The sequence below is a fragment of the Maniola hyperantus genome, chromosome 15 (assembly GCF_902806685.2).
Source record: "Maniola hyperantus chromosome 15, iAphHyp1.2, whole genome shotgun sequence".
Taxonomy (NCBI): Eukaryota; Metazoa; Arthropoda; class Insecta; order Lepidoptera; family Nymphalidae; genus Maniola; species Maniola hyperantus.
Genome location: NC_048550.1, coordinates 6,949,692 through 6,970,626, shown reverse-complemented (window position 1 = coordinate 6,970,626; position 20,935 = coordinate 6,949,692). Strand labels below are relative to the sequence as shown.

The 20,935-nt window shown below is 36.9% G+C and overlaps 1 protein-coding gene across 8 annotated transcripts in view; it reads right to left on the bottom strand.

Moving 5' to 3' along the window:
* Positions 1-2,852: 2,852 nt before the first annotated feature.
* Positions 2,853-20,935, bottom strand: part of LOC117989110 (uncharacterized) — a 155,345-nt gene continuing 137,262 nt past the window's right edge. The window contains exons 3-7 of one of the 8 annotated variants that reach the window (XR_011237605.1): positions 9,337-10,393; positions 8,994-9,120; positions 8,453-8,572; positions 7,494-7,548; positions 7,267-7,350 (exon numbers count right to left, since the gene is read on the bottom strand). Coding sequence is in view for 5 of the 8 variants with exons in the window: in XM_069503414.1 (XP_069359515.1) it covers positions 7,299-7,350; positions 7,425-7,548; positions 8,994-10,365 (1,548 nt within the window). In the remaining 3 variants the exon portion in view is untranslated. Of the gene's footprint in view, positions 7,351-7,424; positions 7,549-8,452; positions 8,573-8,993; positions 10,394-20,935 lie in introns of all 8 variants that reach the window. The other 7 variants (XR_011237604.1, XM_069503417.1, XR_004674530.2 and 4 more) reach the window with 7 other exon arrangements.

Genomic DNA, 20,935 nt, shown 5'->3' with positions numbered 1-20,935 from the left:
GGATTTCCCCACGGAAAAAAAAAAGGTAGGCTACCTATAATATTGATTCTCTATCAACAATTCCTCCATAACTAAGGCGGGCAGTAGGTAACCTTGCAGCAGCAGAACTAAGGAATGTAATAATTCGAGTTTTTTATTTAGATTCTAATCATAGTATAATAATTAAATATTAAAATTACAAATTAAAGAGTTGGAGTGGTAAATGATATGACCAACTCGCGAACTACTTTTAAGTATTCAATAAAAAATATTGCAATTTATAGGTCCAGAAACCTCGGCAAAATCGGTCTACTTACATCTCAGTTTTAAAAGATCTTTCAAGGATCTGTTGTAAGTAGTTCTGGCCCAGGGGATGGATCTGGTAAAAGTACATGTTTTGTACAATACTTTGTAAAATTATATAAATACTTTGTATTACTATGTAAAACTAGCTTTGGTACTTTAATGCAGTTTAGTAAGGATTTTTGTATCTTAAATTCCCCGCTTTCAAGTTAGAAAGTATCCATAGGTACTTACTTCCTTAACTACGTAGTAGACTAGTAATATTCTTAAAATTTCAGCGTTGCTAAAATGACATAGTTAAGGGGGCTCTCTGATCTTGGTTCAACACCCATCTCCGTTAATAACGTTTTTATTATTATCCGGTTTCCATGCCTATCTGTACCTACCTATCAATTTCATTGTATATACTATTATTCAGATTAATTATAATAAGTATAAACGATAATCCTAGTAGCATATAAATAATCGCTTGATGGTACGAACAATTTCAACACGATATTATGTAAAATACGATTATTAACCATAAGCTCAGCCAATTTTAGCCGCGCGTGAAATATGTACGCAAATATGCCTTTGTACCTCTCTATCCACACAGCAGCTGTACATTCATCGAACTATATTGAAAAGGTTGGTTTTTATTTTTATTGGTAATTAAACAATTAACCCATTTAAATATACAAAGGGCTGTCTGAGCCCTCCCTCCCGAGGGAGAAATTTTACACCCATTCAAGGCATTGTGGTAAATTTTAGGACGTCTATTCAGCCAAACGGATGAAAGGTTTACGTCGAAAACAAGCTATTTGCTTAATAAATCGGGCTATCTCGAGACGTTTTGTGGTTTCGTAGCAGATATTTTGTGTTGGAAGAATATATTTTGTTTATACCTAATACAATATCTATTTATTGTATTGAGCCTAAACTTACTGAGGGTTTGTGGTGGTTATGTATTTTATAAAATAATGTAATTAACGTGTACCTACCTAATACATGAAAACCTCGCTCATGAATTTTTTTAATTACCGCATTGAAATCCAAGTATTAGGTATTTATTTTACGGTAGTAATCTATTACTGTATCTATGGTCTCTGTATAGGTGGCCTACTCACGACTGTGCGGTAAGTCTATTTTGCAGTTTTTCATCATCTCAACCCATTCCTGACTCACTACTGAACACAACTCTCCTCTCAGAATGAGACGGGCTTAGACTAAGGCCACCACGCTCGCCAAATGCGGATTAGCAAACTTCAGACCTTTGAGAATATTATGAATGCATAAACTGCATGCAGCTTTCCTCATAATGTTTTCCCCTTACCCTTATACCACGAAATAGAAGTAGCTTCTATATCGTGGCCGCGGATTGATCCCAGGCTTATCTTATCAATAGGCTATCACCATTTCCAGCTTTGCAATTTTTACAGTAGTATAATATTACAGCCACTTTGCGAGCAAATACTTTGAAAGAAAGGAAGAAAAACATATTATTTTGTAAATTATGCCAAATATCACATGTTATACCTAAAAGTTGGTTATTCCGGTGCTTCCTCCACAATGCCTTAAGCAGAAGGAGCGCGGGAATTAACTGTCTCATGTGTGGCACAACCAAAAAAAGATCGAGAAATATATTCTAGTAATTTCTTGTTCATTTTATAGAGATCTTTCAACAATAATAGTTCGGTAAGCCTGATAGGCGGATACTAACCATTCTGAAAAGAGTTATGGCTCATCATTCTTACTCCTTCCTTTGATAGCATGAACCGGCTCCTTTAAATTGTCCGTCACGAACACTTGGCTTCCGTTTTATTTGATAAATGAATATTCAACTTTACTCCTTCAGACTCTGCTTACAGAAATCTTTTGTTATGACTGAGTGGGTATAAAACTTTTGATATTTTTAGCACTGAATTTATTTGAAATCTAGATAGAGATAAAATAAATTCAGTGCATTAAACAGATACTTATTTGAGATACAAATGGCGTATTTGTAAAGCGCAGGCCACATTGGGAGCGAAGCGAAATGAAACTAAGTTTGTTTCGCTTGCTCACTAAGGTACGAATCGCATGAAGTATGAAAAGAATATGCAGTAGCGACATGAGCGAAGTGAAACGAACTAAGTTTCGTTTCGTTTCGCTCCCAATGTGGTCTGCGGTCTATGTGTCGATTGCGCTAGGTAAGCAACGTAGGTAATCCAACTCGTTGACGAGATGGGGGGTTCCGCGTGAATATACTCAGATTTTTAAAAATCTCGCAGAATCTCTTTGATGTGTTAATTCAGGGTATACTTACCTTCATTTATTGCCTATTAGGTTCACTCATTGTGGCCTGAAGGAGTAACAAACAACCAAAGTTTCACATCATTAACCTTATTATTGCGAAAGTGTGTTTGTTTCTTGGTTTATCTTGCGACGTGATTGAAGAACAAACCAACGTAAATAAGTACCAATAAAAACAAACAAACAAACGCACTTTTCCATTTATAATATTATGGGTAGTTATCAGAATGTTAGATTATGTAGGTAGCGATTGAAGTAAATCTTTCATTCATACATTCGAAATAAATTAAACAAGCCAGTGACTTTTTAGAGTTTATTTAATAAAAATTTCTTTTGACTTGAACACGATCACTAAATTACAGACAGTTAAAGGAATTGTGTAACATTGAATTATTTATTTACGTCGAATCAGTCGAGTAACTTACAACAAACAATTTTTATATAAAATTATAGTCTCGCTGACATTTTGAAATATAACATTATGAATATTAATATTTACAGACAAGGTGGCATCTAGTAGAGTAGGTACTAGCTAAAGAGGTGAAAGGTCTGATCAAAATATTTTTTCTTCAATCCGGATGATTTTAGCCCACTGAATGCAAATCTGAACTGATTCCCAAGTACAACGGCCTAAAACTGCACTGAAATTGATCTCGCTCACTGAATACAATTTGAACAAATTTCTAAAAAAACTGCTTAAAACTGTGCTAAAGTTAAGTCCAAAGTTCGTGAATTCGATCAAAATGGTATAATAACAGTAAAGTTTCAACAGCTTTCATTTAAATTTTTACATCGTTGTGTTTATCAGCTCCTCAAGTGTTTTTTTTTATTTGTATAAAAGCTTTACTGTTAGTACGCGAAAATTACATCCTTAGATTTGGTATCCCCTCAAGCGGAGAAGTCCAGGATGTGTTTAGCAGACCAATCCAATTATTCATAGAACGTGATAATGTTTAATGCCATCTATATACACTCTATCAATAATCTGATTGGTCGGCTGAATACATCTCCGCTTAAGAGTGGGTTCCCACTAAAGCGGAGCGGAGCAGAGACGTGTTCAATACACCAATCAGGTTATTGTTAGATGACATGATAGTTTTGATTGGTCCAAAATACCGTCTCCGCTCAACTCCACTGCACTGGAAACGCACCCTAAGTGGATACCAGGATTTAGCACCGCATTTCTTACGTGTTCCTTGTGAGAAGCGTTTTGTTTAGGTACCTTTTACGTAAACTTAGATAAAACAGATTCTTAATAAATGTAGTATTTATTTTTCAAATCATTGAACACAGGTAAGACGTGGGCAAAAAACTAAAAATGTACGCTGTCGCTATGGTCTCATATAAAATAAATACATGTAAGTACCTATGGGACAAAATCCATTAAATTTATTGCGCGATCGTGCGTGCAACGCTACCGATAGGGTGTTTTTGCTTTCCCCTTGTCTTCGCTACGCTCTACCAAATGCCACCTTAGTTTCAAAGGTTCATGAAAAATTACAAACATTCATTAAATTACTGAAATAACAATCACTGTTCTTTTTTGCTGTTTTATAATAATTACACTGTGCCCAAAGCTAATATTCTCCTTGGTTCGCAATGCCGTCATATAGCGGCCTTTCAAAGCGTCAAATGACGTCACAGATCCCTTATATATAAAAACAAAATGTAGTGGTTTTTTAATGAATGACCGTTTTGTCATCACCGTGATTGCAGGGTCAATAAACAAAAGACTTGCAGTGCCGTCATAAGACCGCCCCAATGTGAGGGCACCGCAACACTAGGAATATGCGTTTCGGGTAAAATTATTAGGTACGTTACTCAATGTGATGCTGAGCTTTTTTTGAGGCTAACTTTGCTCTCAGAAAATACTTTGATGTACATATTACAAGATTTGTAGACCCAATAATGCGAAGATATTGTGTAGATACCTATGAGCGAAGATCTAAAAATATAAACCAGACAGCAATTTGTAAATATATATTATGTTCTTAAAATGTTCAAAGACGCTAGTGAAACTTTTCAATATAAAACGTGACGTAATATACGATTTGGAGTTTTCAAATCATAACGTTTATCTGTTCATACTAAGTTCATATAAGGGACATCACCCCCGGCGACTTTTTGTAGCAATAAAGCCGCGCGTATCTTGAACGCGATTCTGAATCGCGACAGTAGCTTTACAGAATCGTAGGCAACACGGGCCAGAGACGCATCGACTGTATCGTGACCTTTTTGCGGCTGTCTTGTCTATGACACTGTACAACACTAGGGTGTCGTTTACAATTAATGAGGCTAATGAGGTTCTACATCAAAATATAAAACAATTATAGTCAGCAGTGGTGTCGTAACCAAAAAATAATTGTAAACGACACCCTAGTGGACTAGTGGTGTCATCTAGTGACGTCGTGGACAAGACATGGTCGTGTTGGGCAATCTTCATTCTCCATATGTGATAGATGTAAGGCAATCCTAATAGTATCATGTTAGTTTACTTGAAATGTTACACTAGGGCCTCAAAATAAGAATGGCATTGTTCACTTGATATATTATTATCATAGAATTTCTATCAATTAAATTACGGATCAAAGTAAATAGCTTCGAAATTGCTCATCTCACAGACGAAGAATTTATTTCAGGGATCCTTTATGTAAATATTGTAATGCCCTGCGGTAAAGATATTATTTCTACAAAATGAAAGCCTTTTGATGTCCCACTGTGGAGCAAACATTTCATTTTAATGAATCGTAGATTCTACTGTTACTTTTAAAAACTTGGGTACACAGAAAACGCGACGGGCGGCGACGCGTAACAGCCAGGGCACAGCGAACATTACTCGATAATTAATGATGTTGTGTTTAGAAAGAACTATAGGCTTAGTATAAGATCTTACATCTCATCAACTTTGGTACCTTCGAAACACTTGGGTACTAAACTAAAGTAAAATGGACCTGAACTACCTTGTTTTGAAACTCAAGTCTTTCCATTAATCTCACTGCCAGTACTCTAACGAAAACGTTGCGAAATTAAAATCGGTGGTACTGAATTATTAACTTTAAATGAAGGAACCTAGCTACATTTTACACTGACGTTATTATGTTACGACTTTAAAATTCTATCAACGTTGGTGAAATCTAAAATCTCATACTAACCGCACTGAGAGTACTGCGGACTGCGGAACGTAACGGCGTTGCCCACGACTGCAGCCTCGCAGTGTCGATGGTTCCTTGTTTTACAACACCTAGAAACCGAGTAACCATCGCGCGTTCTGTCTACCCATGCCTTAATTTTGTTTACATAAAACGGATCCTCCAATGTATTCGATGAGTAAAGAGTTTGTAGCACTGCGTATTAAATGTAAAAAAACTTAAACCAACTTTCACCTAGAACTTTTTAAGCCTTTAGAAGAAGTTTTCGTACAAAACTTTTAGGTAGGTTAGGTAGTTTAAACGCTAAAAAACTTTTAGGTAATTAATTTTTACAAAGTTTACACAAAATGATTCATCATAAACAAGTAGATCTATCTGTCATGAGTTTATCCATCCAATCCAATTTTAAATGTACACATAAAATAAAACTCTATTTCAAGGCCGGCAGTTATTGGGCAGATTTTTTTTCCCGAATTGTACACATCTGTAACCTACATAAATCGCATATAAATATTATCTAACACAATTGCGACATTTCATATTGAATGTTTATTTACAAGTCATAGGTATATAAGACGTAAAGTGAGTGCACCATGTTTATAATTATTTACAACATTTACAATAATTTATTACTAACAAATATTAACAATCATATTATCACCAAAAATAACGGCAATATTTTTAAAACAATACAATAATATTATTATTATACAGAAAATTGTTGTGTAAAAATAAAATATTGGACCTTGATTTAAAAATATTTAAGACGTTTATAATTTTTTACGTATGAAAATTATTACCTAGGTACTTTTCAAAATTGAAAATCATATTAAATTCCAATACAACTGACACTCACAATAATTGATACTAGAAGCTTTGATAATAATTATATAAAAAAGCCATTTTTATGTATAAAAATCGGATTTAATCGTGTCAGCCTTTTTGTATCTAATATCTACTAAAAATTGATAAGTAACAACAACGTAGTCATTATGTTTCTATGAAACTGTTGTCTTAACAATACAAAATATTAATTAGGCTCTTCTATCACTTCAACGTATACGCCTCTTTTAACATCAAGTAGTTATTTATTATATTTACAATGCCCTTTACAATACATTATTATTTATTAATGTTAAGCCTAAAACAGTTCCGTCTTTTAGACGCCCCTAGAGGGATACAAGCGACACCAGTCATGGTACCCCTTGTTTGTGACATGGAATGTGGATATCAAAATAAATTCACTTGAATCGACCAGTCATAGTCGAAACATGTATTTAAATAAGTAAGTATGCAAGTTAGCTTTCAAATTTCTAATGCAATTGACATAACGAGCGATAAAAATTCTCTCCATTCATACTGAACGCATGAAGTATAGAATAGATAAGATAAGAAGTCCGCACCGGCCGTAATCTGTGACGGCTTCAGTACTGCGTTTCAATTTGAATATACTTTAACTGTATCCGAGGTTAATGTAAGGTTAACATGTAACAGTCGCATGCTTCAAGCAACTTTGCAGTTGGCTTTTGTCGATGCTTAGTACTGAGTGGTCCTTCGGAGGAGCTGGAGGCGGGAATTGCGCGGGGGTTCCACCCCTCAGCTCTGTGCTAGGGAATCCAGCGGCACCACCAGTTTTCCGTTGGAGTAGCTGCAACAAAGGAAAAATTTCAAATTGAACGAACGCTTCGAATGCCTAAAGCACTTTTATTTTTCGCTCAATACCTTTTAATGATTGGGGGACTTTGTAAGCATGCATTATTTTCTTTTGATTTGAATCTGGATAATAATAACCTGTATGGTATTGTTGCCGTTCTGGATTTAGCTCTGCTTGGCCTACAGGCTTCATCTGTAACCAAGACATTTAAAGTTATGCATCAACTCGTTTGCCCATTCATTGCATCTACTTGCTATATTTTAGTAATTCACTTAAAAGGTAAACAAGTAGCTTCTCGCTGACATGCGCATTATACGCGGTCCATATGATCTTGTTACCGCGACCTGACTATGAAATCATGCTACGAGTGAAAAACCTAACTCCAGAAGGTTTAAAGTGCCGGGAAAATCACACCGCTTAACACGACTTTTCTTCGAGAAGTTTTCTGCGATTTGTTTATCTTTTAAGCAAACTAAAACAAGGACTATATGTAGTAACTAGGTGATAAAAAGAAAAATACTTCGCAAAGGTCTAATCGAAAGTTCCGCCTGTTCATAGTATCGGCAAAGCTTAATTAAGTGGAAGCGCATTCTATTGTCTCGGTTCTTGTGGAACAATACTTATCTTAAGTCCAAGTTAGCAAAAGTGATATCTGCGATACCTTAATGAGAGAACTTTGTATCGACTTTGTTAATCGTTTCTAAACCAGCCTCATCTGTGCTCCTTACTGACTTGAAATTCCAGATCTAATATTTTCAGAAACAATAGAGTACAAAATTGAAAGTACAGGTTTTGTACAGTAATTAAATAAGGCTAGATATAAAGTTTACAGTAAAATTTGCAATTTTAAATGTGCTTAAATGTGATGGTGAATTCAAAGAAAAAATGGAATAAGTTGAAAATAAAAATAAGGCAGAGAGTTCCTCCTACGGGTAATTGACTGTTTTAGACTGGACGCGCTTTATGCCAATAATTGTAAAATAATAATAAAAAATATTATGTTTGGTAATAATATCTATAATGTGTAATGTAAGCCACTTCAATAAGGTTATTTGAGCATGGATTCGTTTAGATGTTTAGGGTTTTAGTGCCTTACCATAAAGCGGCTAACATCGTTGCGAGAGGCACGCATCGCATTTGACAGGCTCGGTACGCCTCTTGCCCTGAGAGGCCTGCGAGCCGGACTTACGCCGGAAAGTGTACCTAACGAGCAGACCTGCAATGAAATGCCGCACCGTTAACAAAATAATCGAAAACAACAAGCAGCGTCCATCTGAATAGCGCCCACGGGCGGATGAAAGTGGACAAATAAAACAGGATGTCATGACTTGTACCGCTCGAATTCATTTGCATTCTTGTGACGACGTAAAAATTGAATTTTGTCTATGTCTATGTTTTACTTGGGCAAGTAATTTTTTTTTGTGTTTTGAGCTAAATACAGAATGTAAAATCAATCAATATTATAAATTATTGGGACTCTGTTACAAGAGTGAGAGAAAATAAAAAATAGGTAATGAAATCAAAATACCTACAGCAAATAAAAATATAAATGTGAATAAAATAATTCTAATGCAAGTAACTTCTAGTGCAATAATCAAGGTAAGGTGAAAAAATACAGAAATTAAATAATATCTCACCTGTTAATCCTGCCTTGTTTATACTGTTCGAGCTGGAGAAACCCGAAATTTTCTTCCAAGCCCTCTTATTCCAGAATCCGCTAGTCTTGGCATCACCACAACTCGAACTCCTCGGCGACTGGGCATCCTTAGGACAACGTAAATTACATTCTTCAGCGCCTAAGATACGGACACCTGCCCCTCGCGTTCCATATGCTACTGCAGGTAAATGAGGTACAGATCCAGTTGGTTTCCTTCGCAAACTACCTACATAGCTTGCCCCACTACTACTTCCGCTAAAACCACTATCCAAATCTGGGGGATTACAACTAGCCGGTGATAATAATTCATCCGTTGGACCTACCCTAAGAAGTTCTTCTATATTATCTCTGTCTTCCGCTCGTTCAGAATCAGGGGATTCACACTCTGGCATAAGCATCGCTTCCACACTTAGATTTAATTCTCCCAGAATTCTCTTATGCCTTGACTCTACTCGACGTACCTCCTCTTCAACAACACTTCTGTCCAGTGATACGAGAGATTGCCTTGGAACGTACCGATGTTTCGGACACGTTCTAGAACCGTCTGTTATTTCCTCGTAAATATTTTCTTCGGTACCATATCTTGTAACAAAATTGTGACGATTCGTTCGATCTCGTGTTATCCCACCACGTCCTCGCTGACGATTAGCTTTTCTTGACGAGGAAGGCATAGATAAATGATGGTCGTAGTAGGCGTATGAATAATCGACTGGTTCAAATCGCTCCATGGTAGCTGCAATATTACTGCGGTTCCATGATTGTGGCGGTTGGTCCCTCGAAAGATTTACAGCCGCAAGTCTCGCGGGTAATATTTCATCAAGATCGCGAGCGCAACGCTCATCGAGTGATTGAGCTCCGTCGCCGTCCTCTCGTCTATGTTTTCGATGCGGTCGACGAGTCGTTTGCGACCGTGGGTGTCCTCGATCACAGTCGGAATCATGGTCATGATTGTATTCTGGTGTGCGACTACGATTAAAATCTGTCCTATGCTTATTGCAGTCGATTGTATGAAGAAAATTGTGTCTTAAACTATAACTAGAATTTCCCTCGTAGTCCGATCGATCGTAGCAAGGACTATCGTCTGCGTTGCTCGAATGGGCATGTGGACAGTCGGCAGCGATGCCGGATTCGGATGAAGGGTAATCGTGGACCTCTGCTGTGGTGAGAACTCGATCGTCTGGTCGAGCAGGTTCTGAAGTCGCATGGCGATGATGGGGGCGAGGCCGACCGGTCTCTCGGCAGCTTGCGAAGGCCCTCTGGAGCGAAGGTTGGAGCGGGTATCTTCCACAACGTGAATCGAACACCGCCTCCCCTGATTCGTCGGGGCTCGGCGGCGCACTGCGGGATTCCATGGCTCATCGTCCAATCGCCATACAGTGCCTGTAAAAGAAAACCTCTTTTATAATATCTGAAATATTTGTCAAGTATTGAAAATATTTTGTATTTAATAAAAGTCCCCATCTCAGAAGATGGATGCCGGAGGGCAATGAATCCGAAATTACATGCTCTGTGATAAGGGTAGGGTAAGTGGCGATCAACGCAGCAACCGACGTCGATATATCATCATCAGTCGCCGGATAATAATTTCGGCTTCATAGTGTTATTGTTGCGTTTTATACGGTTAACGCTTATTTGCCACCCAAAATAAATATAATTTTAGTTAATAAACTGAAGTTTATTGTAAACTAGATGATGTCCCAGACTTCGTTTCGTGCGCCGTGAATTTTGGTTTTTTAAAAATCCCATGGGAACTCTTGATTTCCGAAATTAAAAGTAGCCTTTATCCGTTTCTAAAGCAGTGATAACCTACTGATTAGGACGTCTGCCTCCTATTCGGGATGTCAGAGGTTCCGCACCTCTACCTGTGCTCTGTAGTGAGCCGGCGTTGGGTTGATGATTATATCTGTTTACAGGTTGCAAACTATCGTTGTACTAATTAGATCATACTCGCGATTTGAATTTAAGTTCTTAAAAATCCTGTGGGAACTCTCTGATTTTCCGGGACAAAAGTAGCCTATGCTCTTTCAGGATGCAAGCTGTCTCTGTACCAAATTCCATCAAAATCAGTTAAACGGACGAGCCGTGAAAAGCTAACAGATAGACAGACGGACGGACACACTTTTGTTTTTATAATATTAGTATGGATAGAATAATATTATTTTGTGCTTTTCGGGACAAAGCTAAGAATTTTCGCTAAGCTTGCGCGAGGACATACTATTATTATCAGGTTGAGCACAAGTTGGGCTTTATGACACAATTGATGTAATTATTGTGAACTTGAGGCTTCTTAATTTTAAGATAGTAAAGAGCGCTTATAAAACTACCTATTTGTAAATGTGGTAAAAATTCTAATATCTACCATAAACCCGAAGAATTCTTAATTTTTCTGAAGTCCTCAAAGTTGCCAAACTATGTTATTGTCACTTGCAGTCTTTAGTAAGAGTGAACGATGCAGCTATGTCATATCTTTATACTAGAAAAGTGAAAACCTGAATCTTATTTTACTAATTTTACGTGCACGTTATAATTTAATTTATAAAAAACCTTTAACAACTTTTACTGTCGCATAAAAATGAAAAATGTATTCAAACGATGCAAAAAAGTAATAAATCCATTTTTATCATAACAAAAATTCCACATCTGAATTTTATTGCGAACTCGCTTGAAGTTATTGCACGCATTCCAGACCAATTTATTACGATAACGATAATAAGTGTCCGTGAACTAGACAGTGTCGGGGGAGCCGAGGACTACCCTCCCGTCACCATGGTTACGTTCCCGCGGTCTATCGGCCCTCTTCCGCCCAATATTTCTTGCATCTAAATCATCATCAACGTTGGGAAGCGCCTCGTAAAGGGCCCGTTGACCGTCCGGCAACAATTTGTTATGCTATTGCAACGCGCCGAGATTTCTCGTCCCCGATTGAGTATTAAGACGCTCTTTCGACACATTTCTTATTCTTTATATGTTTGGGGGAACTGCTAATGTTGGCTTCATACCTTCATGTTTGTTTTTTCGTCCCCGTCGCGTTTCGGGACCGCAGCCAATTCCGTTAATTTCCCTTTATGGAAGTTTTGTTTGCCGAAAAACGCTTTGGCTTAAATTGTATTGGCTGAAATGCGATAACGCTTTTCTTTATTTGAGATATAAAATAGTATGTTAAATGTAAAAAAATTGGTAATTTAGTTTTTAGTTTAGCATATCGGAGACGCGACTTTGAAATTTTCACCAATCGCCTAACGCACCTAAAAAAGTTTTCACTTTCTTTTAAGTCAAAGCTTTTTTAATGTACCGTCCTACCTTCTTCAAACACAACTATTCTGCTTATGCTATTAGGAAGTTTCAACCTTACATCTCCACCATCAGGTTCTTGTCATTGAAAATCTAGAAAAATACCCATGAAAACCTTTAATTAGGTCTATATTCGACTATCCTGCCATATGCCATCAGATGAGTTCCAATGTCCACTTCCCACCTCTATCATAATAGATACTAAGCTAATTCTATCATAATCATCCAAACCACATAATATTTATTATAAGTAGCCGAAAATCTGTAATAACGAAATGTTCATTATGAACAAATAAAAAGCTAGGGCAAATTTTCATCCCTGATTAATGTTATAAGTTAATGATTAACTAATAGCAATCGCTTCTTTTAAAAACTGTTATTCTATAAAATAAGCCTAAAGATAATTTAGGAAGATTCTGTATTAAATAGTGAAAACTGGTATAGTAGAGAAAGGTTGAAGTTAAATATTACGATATAACAATATACTTGTACTTTATAGCTCGCGATTTAAAGCTTGAAAACCTTGACGGTGTATTTTTAAACTTCTTGCTTTTATAAGTAACTTTCCTCTCGGTTCTAAGAGGAGCTGCACTTAAAGTTCCCCCTTTTAATAAAAGATATGCAAAAGAATACCTTGTTGCAAATGCTTAGTAGAATTTATCATGGGCATTATTCGAATCGTGATATCAGCACATTTTCTCCCCCAACGTTCCCCTAACCTTACGTGTTAGGTACGGGGGTAAAAAATCATGCAACATTGCCTTCGGTGGCATAATTGCAATCAATTCCGTGTTATTTAACATTTATTATGAAACTTAGTTTTTTCTTTTCCCTAACGATGGCTTTTCAATACCTACATTTCCGCTACAATTTTTATTATTATGATTATTATTCTACACAAAAGCTTTACAGGCGTCACATTCGAGACATTGATTTATAATGGAACTATCTGACTTACCCTGGTTTTGCCCGGGTGGACTTACCGTGGTTAATATACCTATAAATATTCCTCGTGATTTTTTAAAATAATGGTAAAAACGCATCTTCTGAAGTTTAGAGTGACAAGGAAGTGTACGGACAAACGTGGATTGTGACTTATTAGTTTTAGGTATAATCAGCTAGGTACCACAGATGGTCACTGATTAACACCTTTCTGAATTTTTAGGAAACCACAAAAACTTCTCAGTAGGTAGAATCTTCATTCCGAACTGGTACGGTGCGCGGCGCTGTGGTAGAGTCCCAGATATAAGAGACATTAATTTTTCTATCCTTCAGGGAATAAACGGGTAAGTACTAGGGTTCCGTACTTCAAAAGGAAAAAACGGAACCCTTATAGGATCACTTTGTTGTCTGTCTGTCTGTCGGTCTGTCAAGAAACCTACAGGGTACTTCCCGTTGACCTAGAATCATGAAACTTGGCAGGTAGGTAGGTCTTATAGCATAAATTCGGGGAAAAATCTGAAAACCGTGAATTTGTGGTAACATCACACAAAAAAAATTAAATTGTGTTCATGAACTAATAATTAGTACTTTCAATTTTCAAATTAAGTGGGGTATAACTATATCAAGTGGGGTATCATATGAAAGGTCTTCACCTGTGCATTCTAATACAGATTTTTATTTATTTTTATGCATCATAGTTTTTGAATTATCGTGCAAAATGTCGAAAAAATACGACTGTAGTACGGACCCCTCGTTGCGCGAGCCTGACTCGCACTTCGCCGGTTTTTTTTCATATGGCACCAAAAATAATCTATCTGAACCAGTACTCGTTAAACAAAAAAAAATGAACAACAAATAAATTAAAAAGTCAAACTCCAATATAAAATTAATTATCCTCGGATAATTACCGCTATAATTTCTGACTCATGTTTTAACGCCACCAGAGCGGGACAATTTCTCGCTATTATAATAATACATCCATCCATCACGCAGCGATAAGATAATAAGTGTTTTTCTATGCACCCCTCGTTGTTTGTTCGTTAGAAACAATAGTTTTTTGTGGGAGACACATGTGTACATGTTTTTTTGGATGGAATTTAATATTTTGTAGGATGCGCGATCATACGTGGCTTTATTTTATTAGTCTCCAGCCCTCCACTTTTTATTGATTTAATTTTTGGAACACGATTTTTTTTAGTACGCGACAGGTCGAGATGTCAATTGGAGAGGTAACGCCCCGGACACCCGCACAGCCCCCGCGCTAACCCGGTGCGGGTGAGCGCTGGTGACGTGCGAGTGCGCGGAGCGTCCCCCCGCCTCATACTCCGATTGCCATCTCAACCTGTCGCGGACTATACAAGCCATGATTAAATTTATACTAATATATGTATTACAAATGCGAAAGTGTGTCTGTCTGTCTGTTCGCTAGCTTTTCATTGCTAACATGCCCTAAATGATTTTATTTCGAAGTTAAAAGAGTTTTTTATGATCGAAAGAGTATAAAATTTAATAGCCCGCACTATTTAGCTGAACTCAAACAAAACAAAACAGTTTAATTCACTTAATTGAATAAAATGATCGTTTGGACATCTAAAATTATTTTTAAATGTCCATTATTTTTACAGCCGACGCCCACAGCCAAGCCCTAGACGCAATAAAAGCGGTTATATGAATTACTTGAGGTTCATTATAAATACTATCTGTCCCGGCTTACTCACGTGTGTAGTCGACGTTAGCCCGACTAGTTTCGAACCCATACGGGGTCCTTTTTCAAGGGAGTCCGTCCGCGCCCGCGCCGCGGTTTTGAATTTGGCGCGGGCGCGGACGGACTCCCTTGAAAAAGGACCCCGTATGGGTTCGAAACTAGTCGGGCTAACGTCGACTACACACGTGAGTAAGCCGGGACAGATAGTATTTATAATGGAAATCACTCACGGTAGTTTAAACGCTAAAATACTTGAGGTTCACTAACTGAGCTAATAAACTATTGACAAATACTATAGAGAGAGCCAACGCGTGCCAGACCTTCGTTGTTTTATGAAAGCTGAAAGTTTCTTTGCGTATTGTCCCCAACACAGAGAGCAGCAACTATGATGTTTGGATCATGGTGGCTTTGGGAAATAAAAGGTAATATAGGTGTAAACAATCTTACGTCAAAGTTTACGGGTGTTTGGCAGGGGGTTGCAACGATACTGAAGTGTCTGGCAATGCATGACGTGATTTCTTGTACTATTCCGAAGAAAATATAAAAACAATTAGACTTTATACTTTGGCGAAAGATTTACTACACCTTTATTACCTGTTATCTCCCAAAGCAACCATGATCCAAACTTCATAGTCGCTGATCGTTCCTCTCTGTGTTAGGGATAATACGCAGGTAAACTTTCAGCTTTTATAAAATAACGAAGGTCTGGTACGCGTTGGCTCTTAGTCCACTGCGAAGAAACGGTCAAACTGTTTATTGCTAAGCTATTTAGGGACGCCCAGAAGAAAACTATTAAGCGGCGTTTGAGATGCAGGACGTGCGAAAATATAAACGTCACTACTTTTAGAGAAACTCATACCAGTCAGTATAAACTTGGCTACGTTTGAACAAATTCGTACTGAGTACTGATGGAATTTGGAGCATAATAAATAATAATAATTTTGGAATATATTAGATTATGCCCGCAACTCCGATCGCGTGGATGTAGGTTTTTAAAAATTCCATCGGAACTTTTTGATTTTCCGTGATTAATAGTAGCCTATATCATTTTCCATGTCTGCAAAAAATCACGTCGACTGTCGTTCGCCGTTGTGGCGTAATTGAAGGACAAACCAACAAACAAACGTACTTTCGCATTTATAATAGAGGTAGAGACCCGCTGTTTTGCTCGGTGAAAATATAAAACCAAAATAGGTACCAATGTACCTAATTTTTTTTACATTGGTACTTATGGCTACCAATGTACAACCTTGACTTTTTGATTGTGCAATCTGTAAAATAATAATAGTTGTAATGGTGATATAGATTAATTAATTTGAGTGGTGATAATTATTACGATTAAGTAATACGAGAGTTCCAAACGCACCTTAGTCTGAGAAGAAGTGGTTTTTTAAATGTTTAAACCAAATTTTCTGGAGTTTAAAGCTCTTTAGCAAATAGATTCAAACGCACGATATCACTGGCTTTTTTTCGTGTCTTCTGACATTGTAGATAATGTATTTTTTATTTGTATTTAGAAGCGACCATCAAGGTTGAAAGCTTCCCTTTATGACGTAGTTTCCGTCCAAAATATCACGTTATTATTGTACACTAAAAGCTTTTTTTCCACAAAACTGATATAAAATATCAAAAGTCCGCAAGGATAATATTATTATGGAATCATTCGTTCGTTTTACGGCTTAGGTCTTTCACGTCTAGATTCTTCGTCTATCCGGCATAAACCCGGCTTAAGCGCAAATAGAAATTTATATCATTTATCACATGCCTCGTGAAAGATACTTGGTTGAGTTGGTAAGTAAAATATCCAATATTCACTATTCAAATTGTGTTCAAAATATAGCTATAATATTTTGTTATTACGTTGTTTCTTAATGTAAAGTTATGAGACTATTAATATAGGCTTTTACTCCCACATACATTCATAATTTTATATAACAGGCGGTTCTAGGTAGATTATGACGTAGATCTTCAATGATAAAATCTAGTTAAATAATAAAAATAATATATAGGTACCATTAAATTTTCATTACTTACTGGAAAACATCTTCATAGCCAGAATTCAAGAATTAAATCGAGTAGCCTAAAATAAGCATAAATAGCAATAATAATAATAATAATAATAAAAAAAATATATTATTCGCACAAATGATACGCGGCGTTGACATGACGTTTTCTTATTAGTAGCGTAAGTTGGTGTGTCCACACAATTATTCATATTTTATACGGAGTTACAGAACTTTGTGCGAAGTTCGTACGTACTATGTGCCTAATATTATGTGCCCATATTGAATAACGAAAGAGAACCTAAATAAAGCAGTCACAATCCGCTAAAATGAATGTGTTAAAAGTTAGGTTTATTTATGAAGTTCAAAAAGTCAAGTTAGAAAATCGAAACAAACGAGAAGATGAAAGTAAACATCTTGTTATTTCACCTAAATGTAACCAATAAAACGCTAATAAAATTGGGGGTATTTCTAAGTGAAAATTTGCTAAGGAAACGGCGCGGCGAATTGGCTACCAGCCTATAAAATGTAATGTCACATTCATTTGCAATTCAGGAGTCCTCAGCTTGTATTATGCCTAATAAAATTTACATATTTAAATTAAACAGGGAAGTAACAAGACGCTGGAGCTATCAGGGCTCAGATTACTTGAATTACGCATTTCTTTTGTCATGATCGGAACACATTTATTTATCTAAGTCCCATTTCAAACCAATTAAAATACCTTGAAACGATTTTTATAATAATTACAACTTCTTTTCATCTTATTTGACAGATCGATGTATGAGGTAATACATATGTAGTTATATATATAACTTTAAATTTATTTAATTATTTTAGTCGAAATGAAACAAAAATATTTATTTGAAAGTTATAAGTTGAATAAACAGAGAGTGCAACAGTACAAAATGAAATCTCACCACTCGGTAATTTTAGGTAATTACCCCTCTATGGGCTAATTAAAATCATTACCACATACAGTGTATTGATAGATATCAAAGGTCGTAGGTGTGATGTGAACTCGAGCGATATATTAACCGTAGGCTAATCTATTCAAGCGGCGGCGCACCATGGAGCTATGAAGCAGCTTAGCTTATTAACGCAATATAGGTAACTGTCTAATTCTATCCTTCTCATACACTGTGCTTATAAGTAAATCAGGCTTACACCATGCTCCTTTTCGATGAAGGAAAACATCAACAAAAACTGAAAAATTACTGAAGTAACCGTAAAAAGATCTAAACTTTTACTGGTTGTTATAATAAAGCTGTGATAGCCTAGTGGTAAGGACGTCCGCCTTCTAGTCGGAGGTCGGGTCGGTGTGTGGAGTCTACCAATCCGCACATGGCCAGCGTGGTAGACTATAGCCAAAACCCTTCACACTCTGAGAGGAGACCCGTGCTCTGTAGTGAGCCTATGGGTTGATCATGGTGATGATGATAAATTCACTACTGCCTGTAATAAAATAAACAAGAAAAGGGCGGATTTGGTCAGTACCTATTTATTAGAATCTAATCACACCGACTTTAGCTACTGCAAATTTTACAGTGAACGCGTCAAGCAATCTGGCGGACACAAAGCATTATCACATGTGGACTGATTGATGTCAAAGGTCGTATGTTGTGAGTTCGGCCGATATATTACGCGCTAGCTTATCTATTCGTGCGAGTATACGCTATATCGGTTGATTTATTTTTGGTCGAACATATGAGTACATTTTCGATAATATTTTCAATCGGTAGGTAAGGCAGTTGCATAGTTATTCGAATTCTTCCTATACCTGGCTCATAGGTGAAAGAGGATCTAGAGCAACTAACTTTTCAAGTTAACGTGAATCTGTCATTTATATAGTATGACAGATACTAAGTACAGTACGCGGCCGCGGCCGTCTGTCGGCCGTTCAATGACGTCGCAACGGAGCAGCGGATTGACGTGATTTATTGCTTGGGTATAGTTTAGGACCTGGAGAGTCACATAGGCTACTTTAAATATCCCGGAAAATCCAAAAATTCACACGGGATTTTTAAAAACCTAAATCCACTCGTACGAAGTCGTGGGCAGATCAGCTAGTTCTTTATAAAAAAGGTGTTAATGAAAACGGACCTTTCAAATGTAATCAGTTAATGTATCCGTGAATCCTGTGGTTGAAGGACTGTTAAGTGGGGTCCGCACTCGGCTAACGTCATGCGGAAGCGGGGCGCGGCGGTGACATATGATTTCACATTACACGGGTTTTACAAGTCACCTGTGCTAATGAAACCACTCAACTGAATGGACTGTTGTGTGCATTGGATGTTAATCTTCATGTTGTCACTTTTTGAAGTAAACTTATACAAGAGTTTGAACTAGGTAAACGTGCGGTAACTCTAGACGATTTGCATGAGACGTAAGATCCAGTAAAAATATGTCATGCCTGGTTAAAAACCTACTGTTTACAAAGGTGATCTGCACCGATCGTGAGCAATTTACTCTTATCCATTGAGGAGTTCAATTCTCCATATCCGAAGATATGCATCAGATCTTTACCAAATTGAAATGGGAGCACTTCAGAAGTACGAGAGTGCGTTTTAAGTAATTAAATATCACTTGCTTTAACGGTGAAGGAAAACATAGTGAGGAAACCTGCATGCCTGAAAGTTCTCCATTATGTTCTCAATGGTCTGTGAAGTCTGGCAAACCGCACTTGGCCAGCGTGGTGGACTGTGGCCAAACTCACTATTCTCACTCTTAGAGGAGATCTGTGCTCTGTAGTGAGCTGGCGATGGGTTGATCATGATGATGATGATCTATCTATGTATGAGATCGCTAGTAAACCTTTAAATCAAAATAAAATATTTTATCTAATAACATTTTAAAAGTAGTGTAACTAAATAAGCCAAGAATATTGGACATTTTCTAACACAATCCTTTAGTACACACACTGCCAAAATACTATCAATTCTACCAAGGTAGGTTAGATGTAATGAAATTATGGCCCCCAAACGGATTTTCCCTAAAGGGCTGCAAAGTTACCGGGAAATCAGGTCAGCTTTGTCATTTCTTGTAAAGGTACATGAGACTTATGACGAGTAGGAATTTGTAACACACCCTCGTCAGAAATTACGCAAGGGTGGGTCCCTTAATATTTTACATAATAATGAACTGGGCCCATTTAAAAGGAATTATTTCCATTTAATTAATTTATTTATAAAGCACACTGTTGGTTTGTAAATCTCGTAAATCTATTTTACTAAACAGTTAATTCATAAAGGAAGGGTATTATCCTAGTGGCCTCATATCAGGGGGTTTGCGGTTCGATCCCGTGCACGCATCTCTAACTTTTCGGAGTTATGTACGTACCTCATTGTAAATATCCGGTGTAAGTGTTTTCCTTCCCCTCAGGAAGCCTGAGAGTTTTCCATAATGTTCTCAGGGGTGTGTGAAGTCTGACAATCAGCACTGGGCCAGCGTGGCATACTATGACCTAAGCCCTTCTCATTCTGAAAGGAGACCTGTAACTACTTAGTAGTGGGCTGGCAATGGTTTGATCATGATGATGAACGGATATTTCATTCATTAATTCATTCTATCACAGCTCGTATTTACGAGTATGTTTAAGTGCGATAATAATTTATTTCTGTTTATAGAGTCAAATTGGATTTTCTTTTCAAGGACAATCAACTTAAATAAGGACTGAAAATTCCACTCGCTTAAATTTCATTGACATTTATAATTACGCCTTAATTACAAGCCGAAATAGAGAAACTTAATTTAACTTCAGCAAACTTTTTGCATCGTTTCCGTGTCAGGGGAATTGTTGGAATTCTTGGCTGATTGACTAATTACAAATTTTGTTATTTCAACTTTTAATTAAAATCAATAATTTAGTTTGTCGCTTTTGTTTTCATTGGCTTTATAAACATGCACTAATGGGAATTATATGACTGTAAATTAATTGAAAAGTCTCAAAATATTTTTCCTTCATTCAAGTCCTTCATCTTT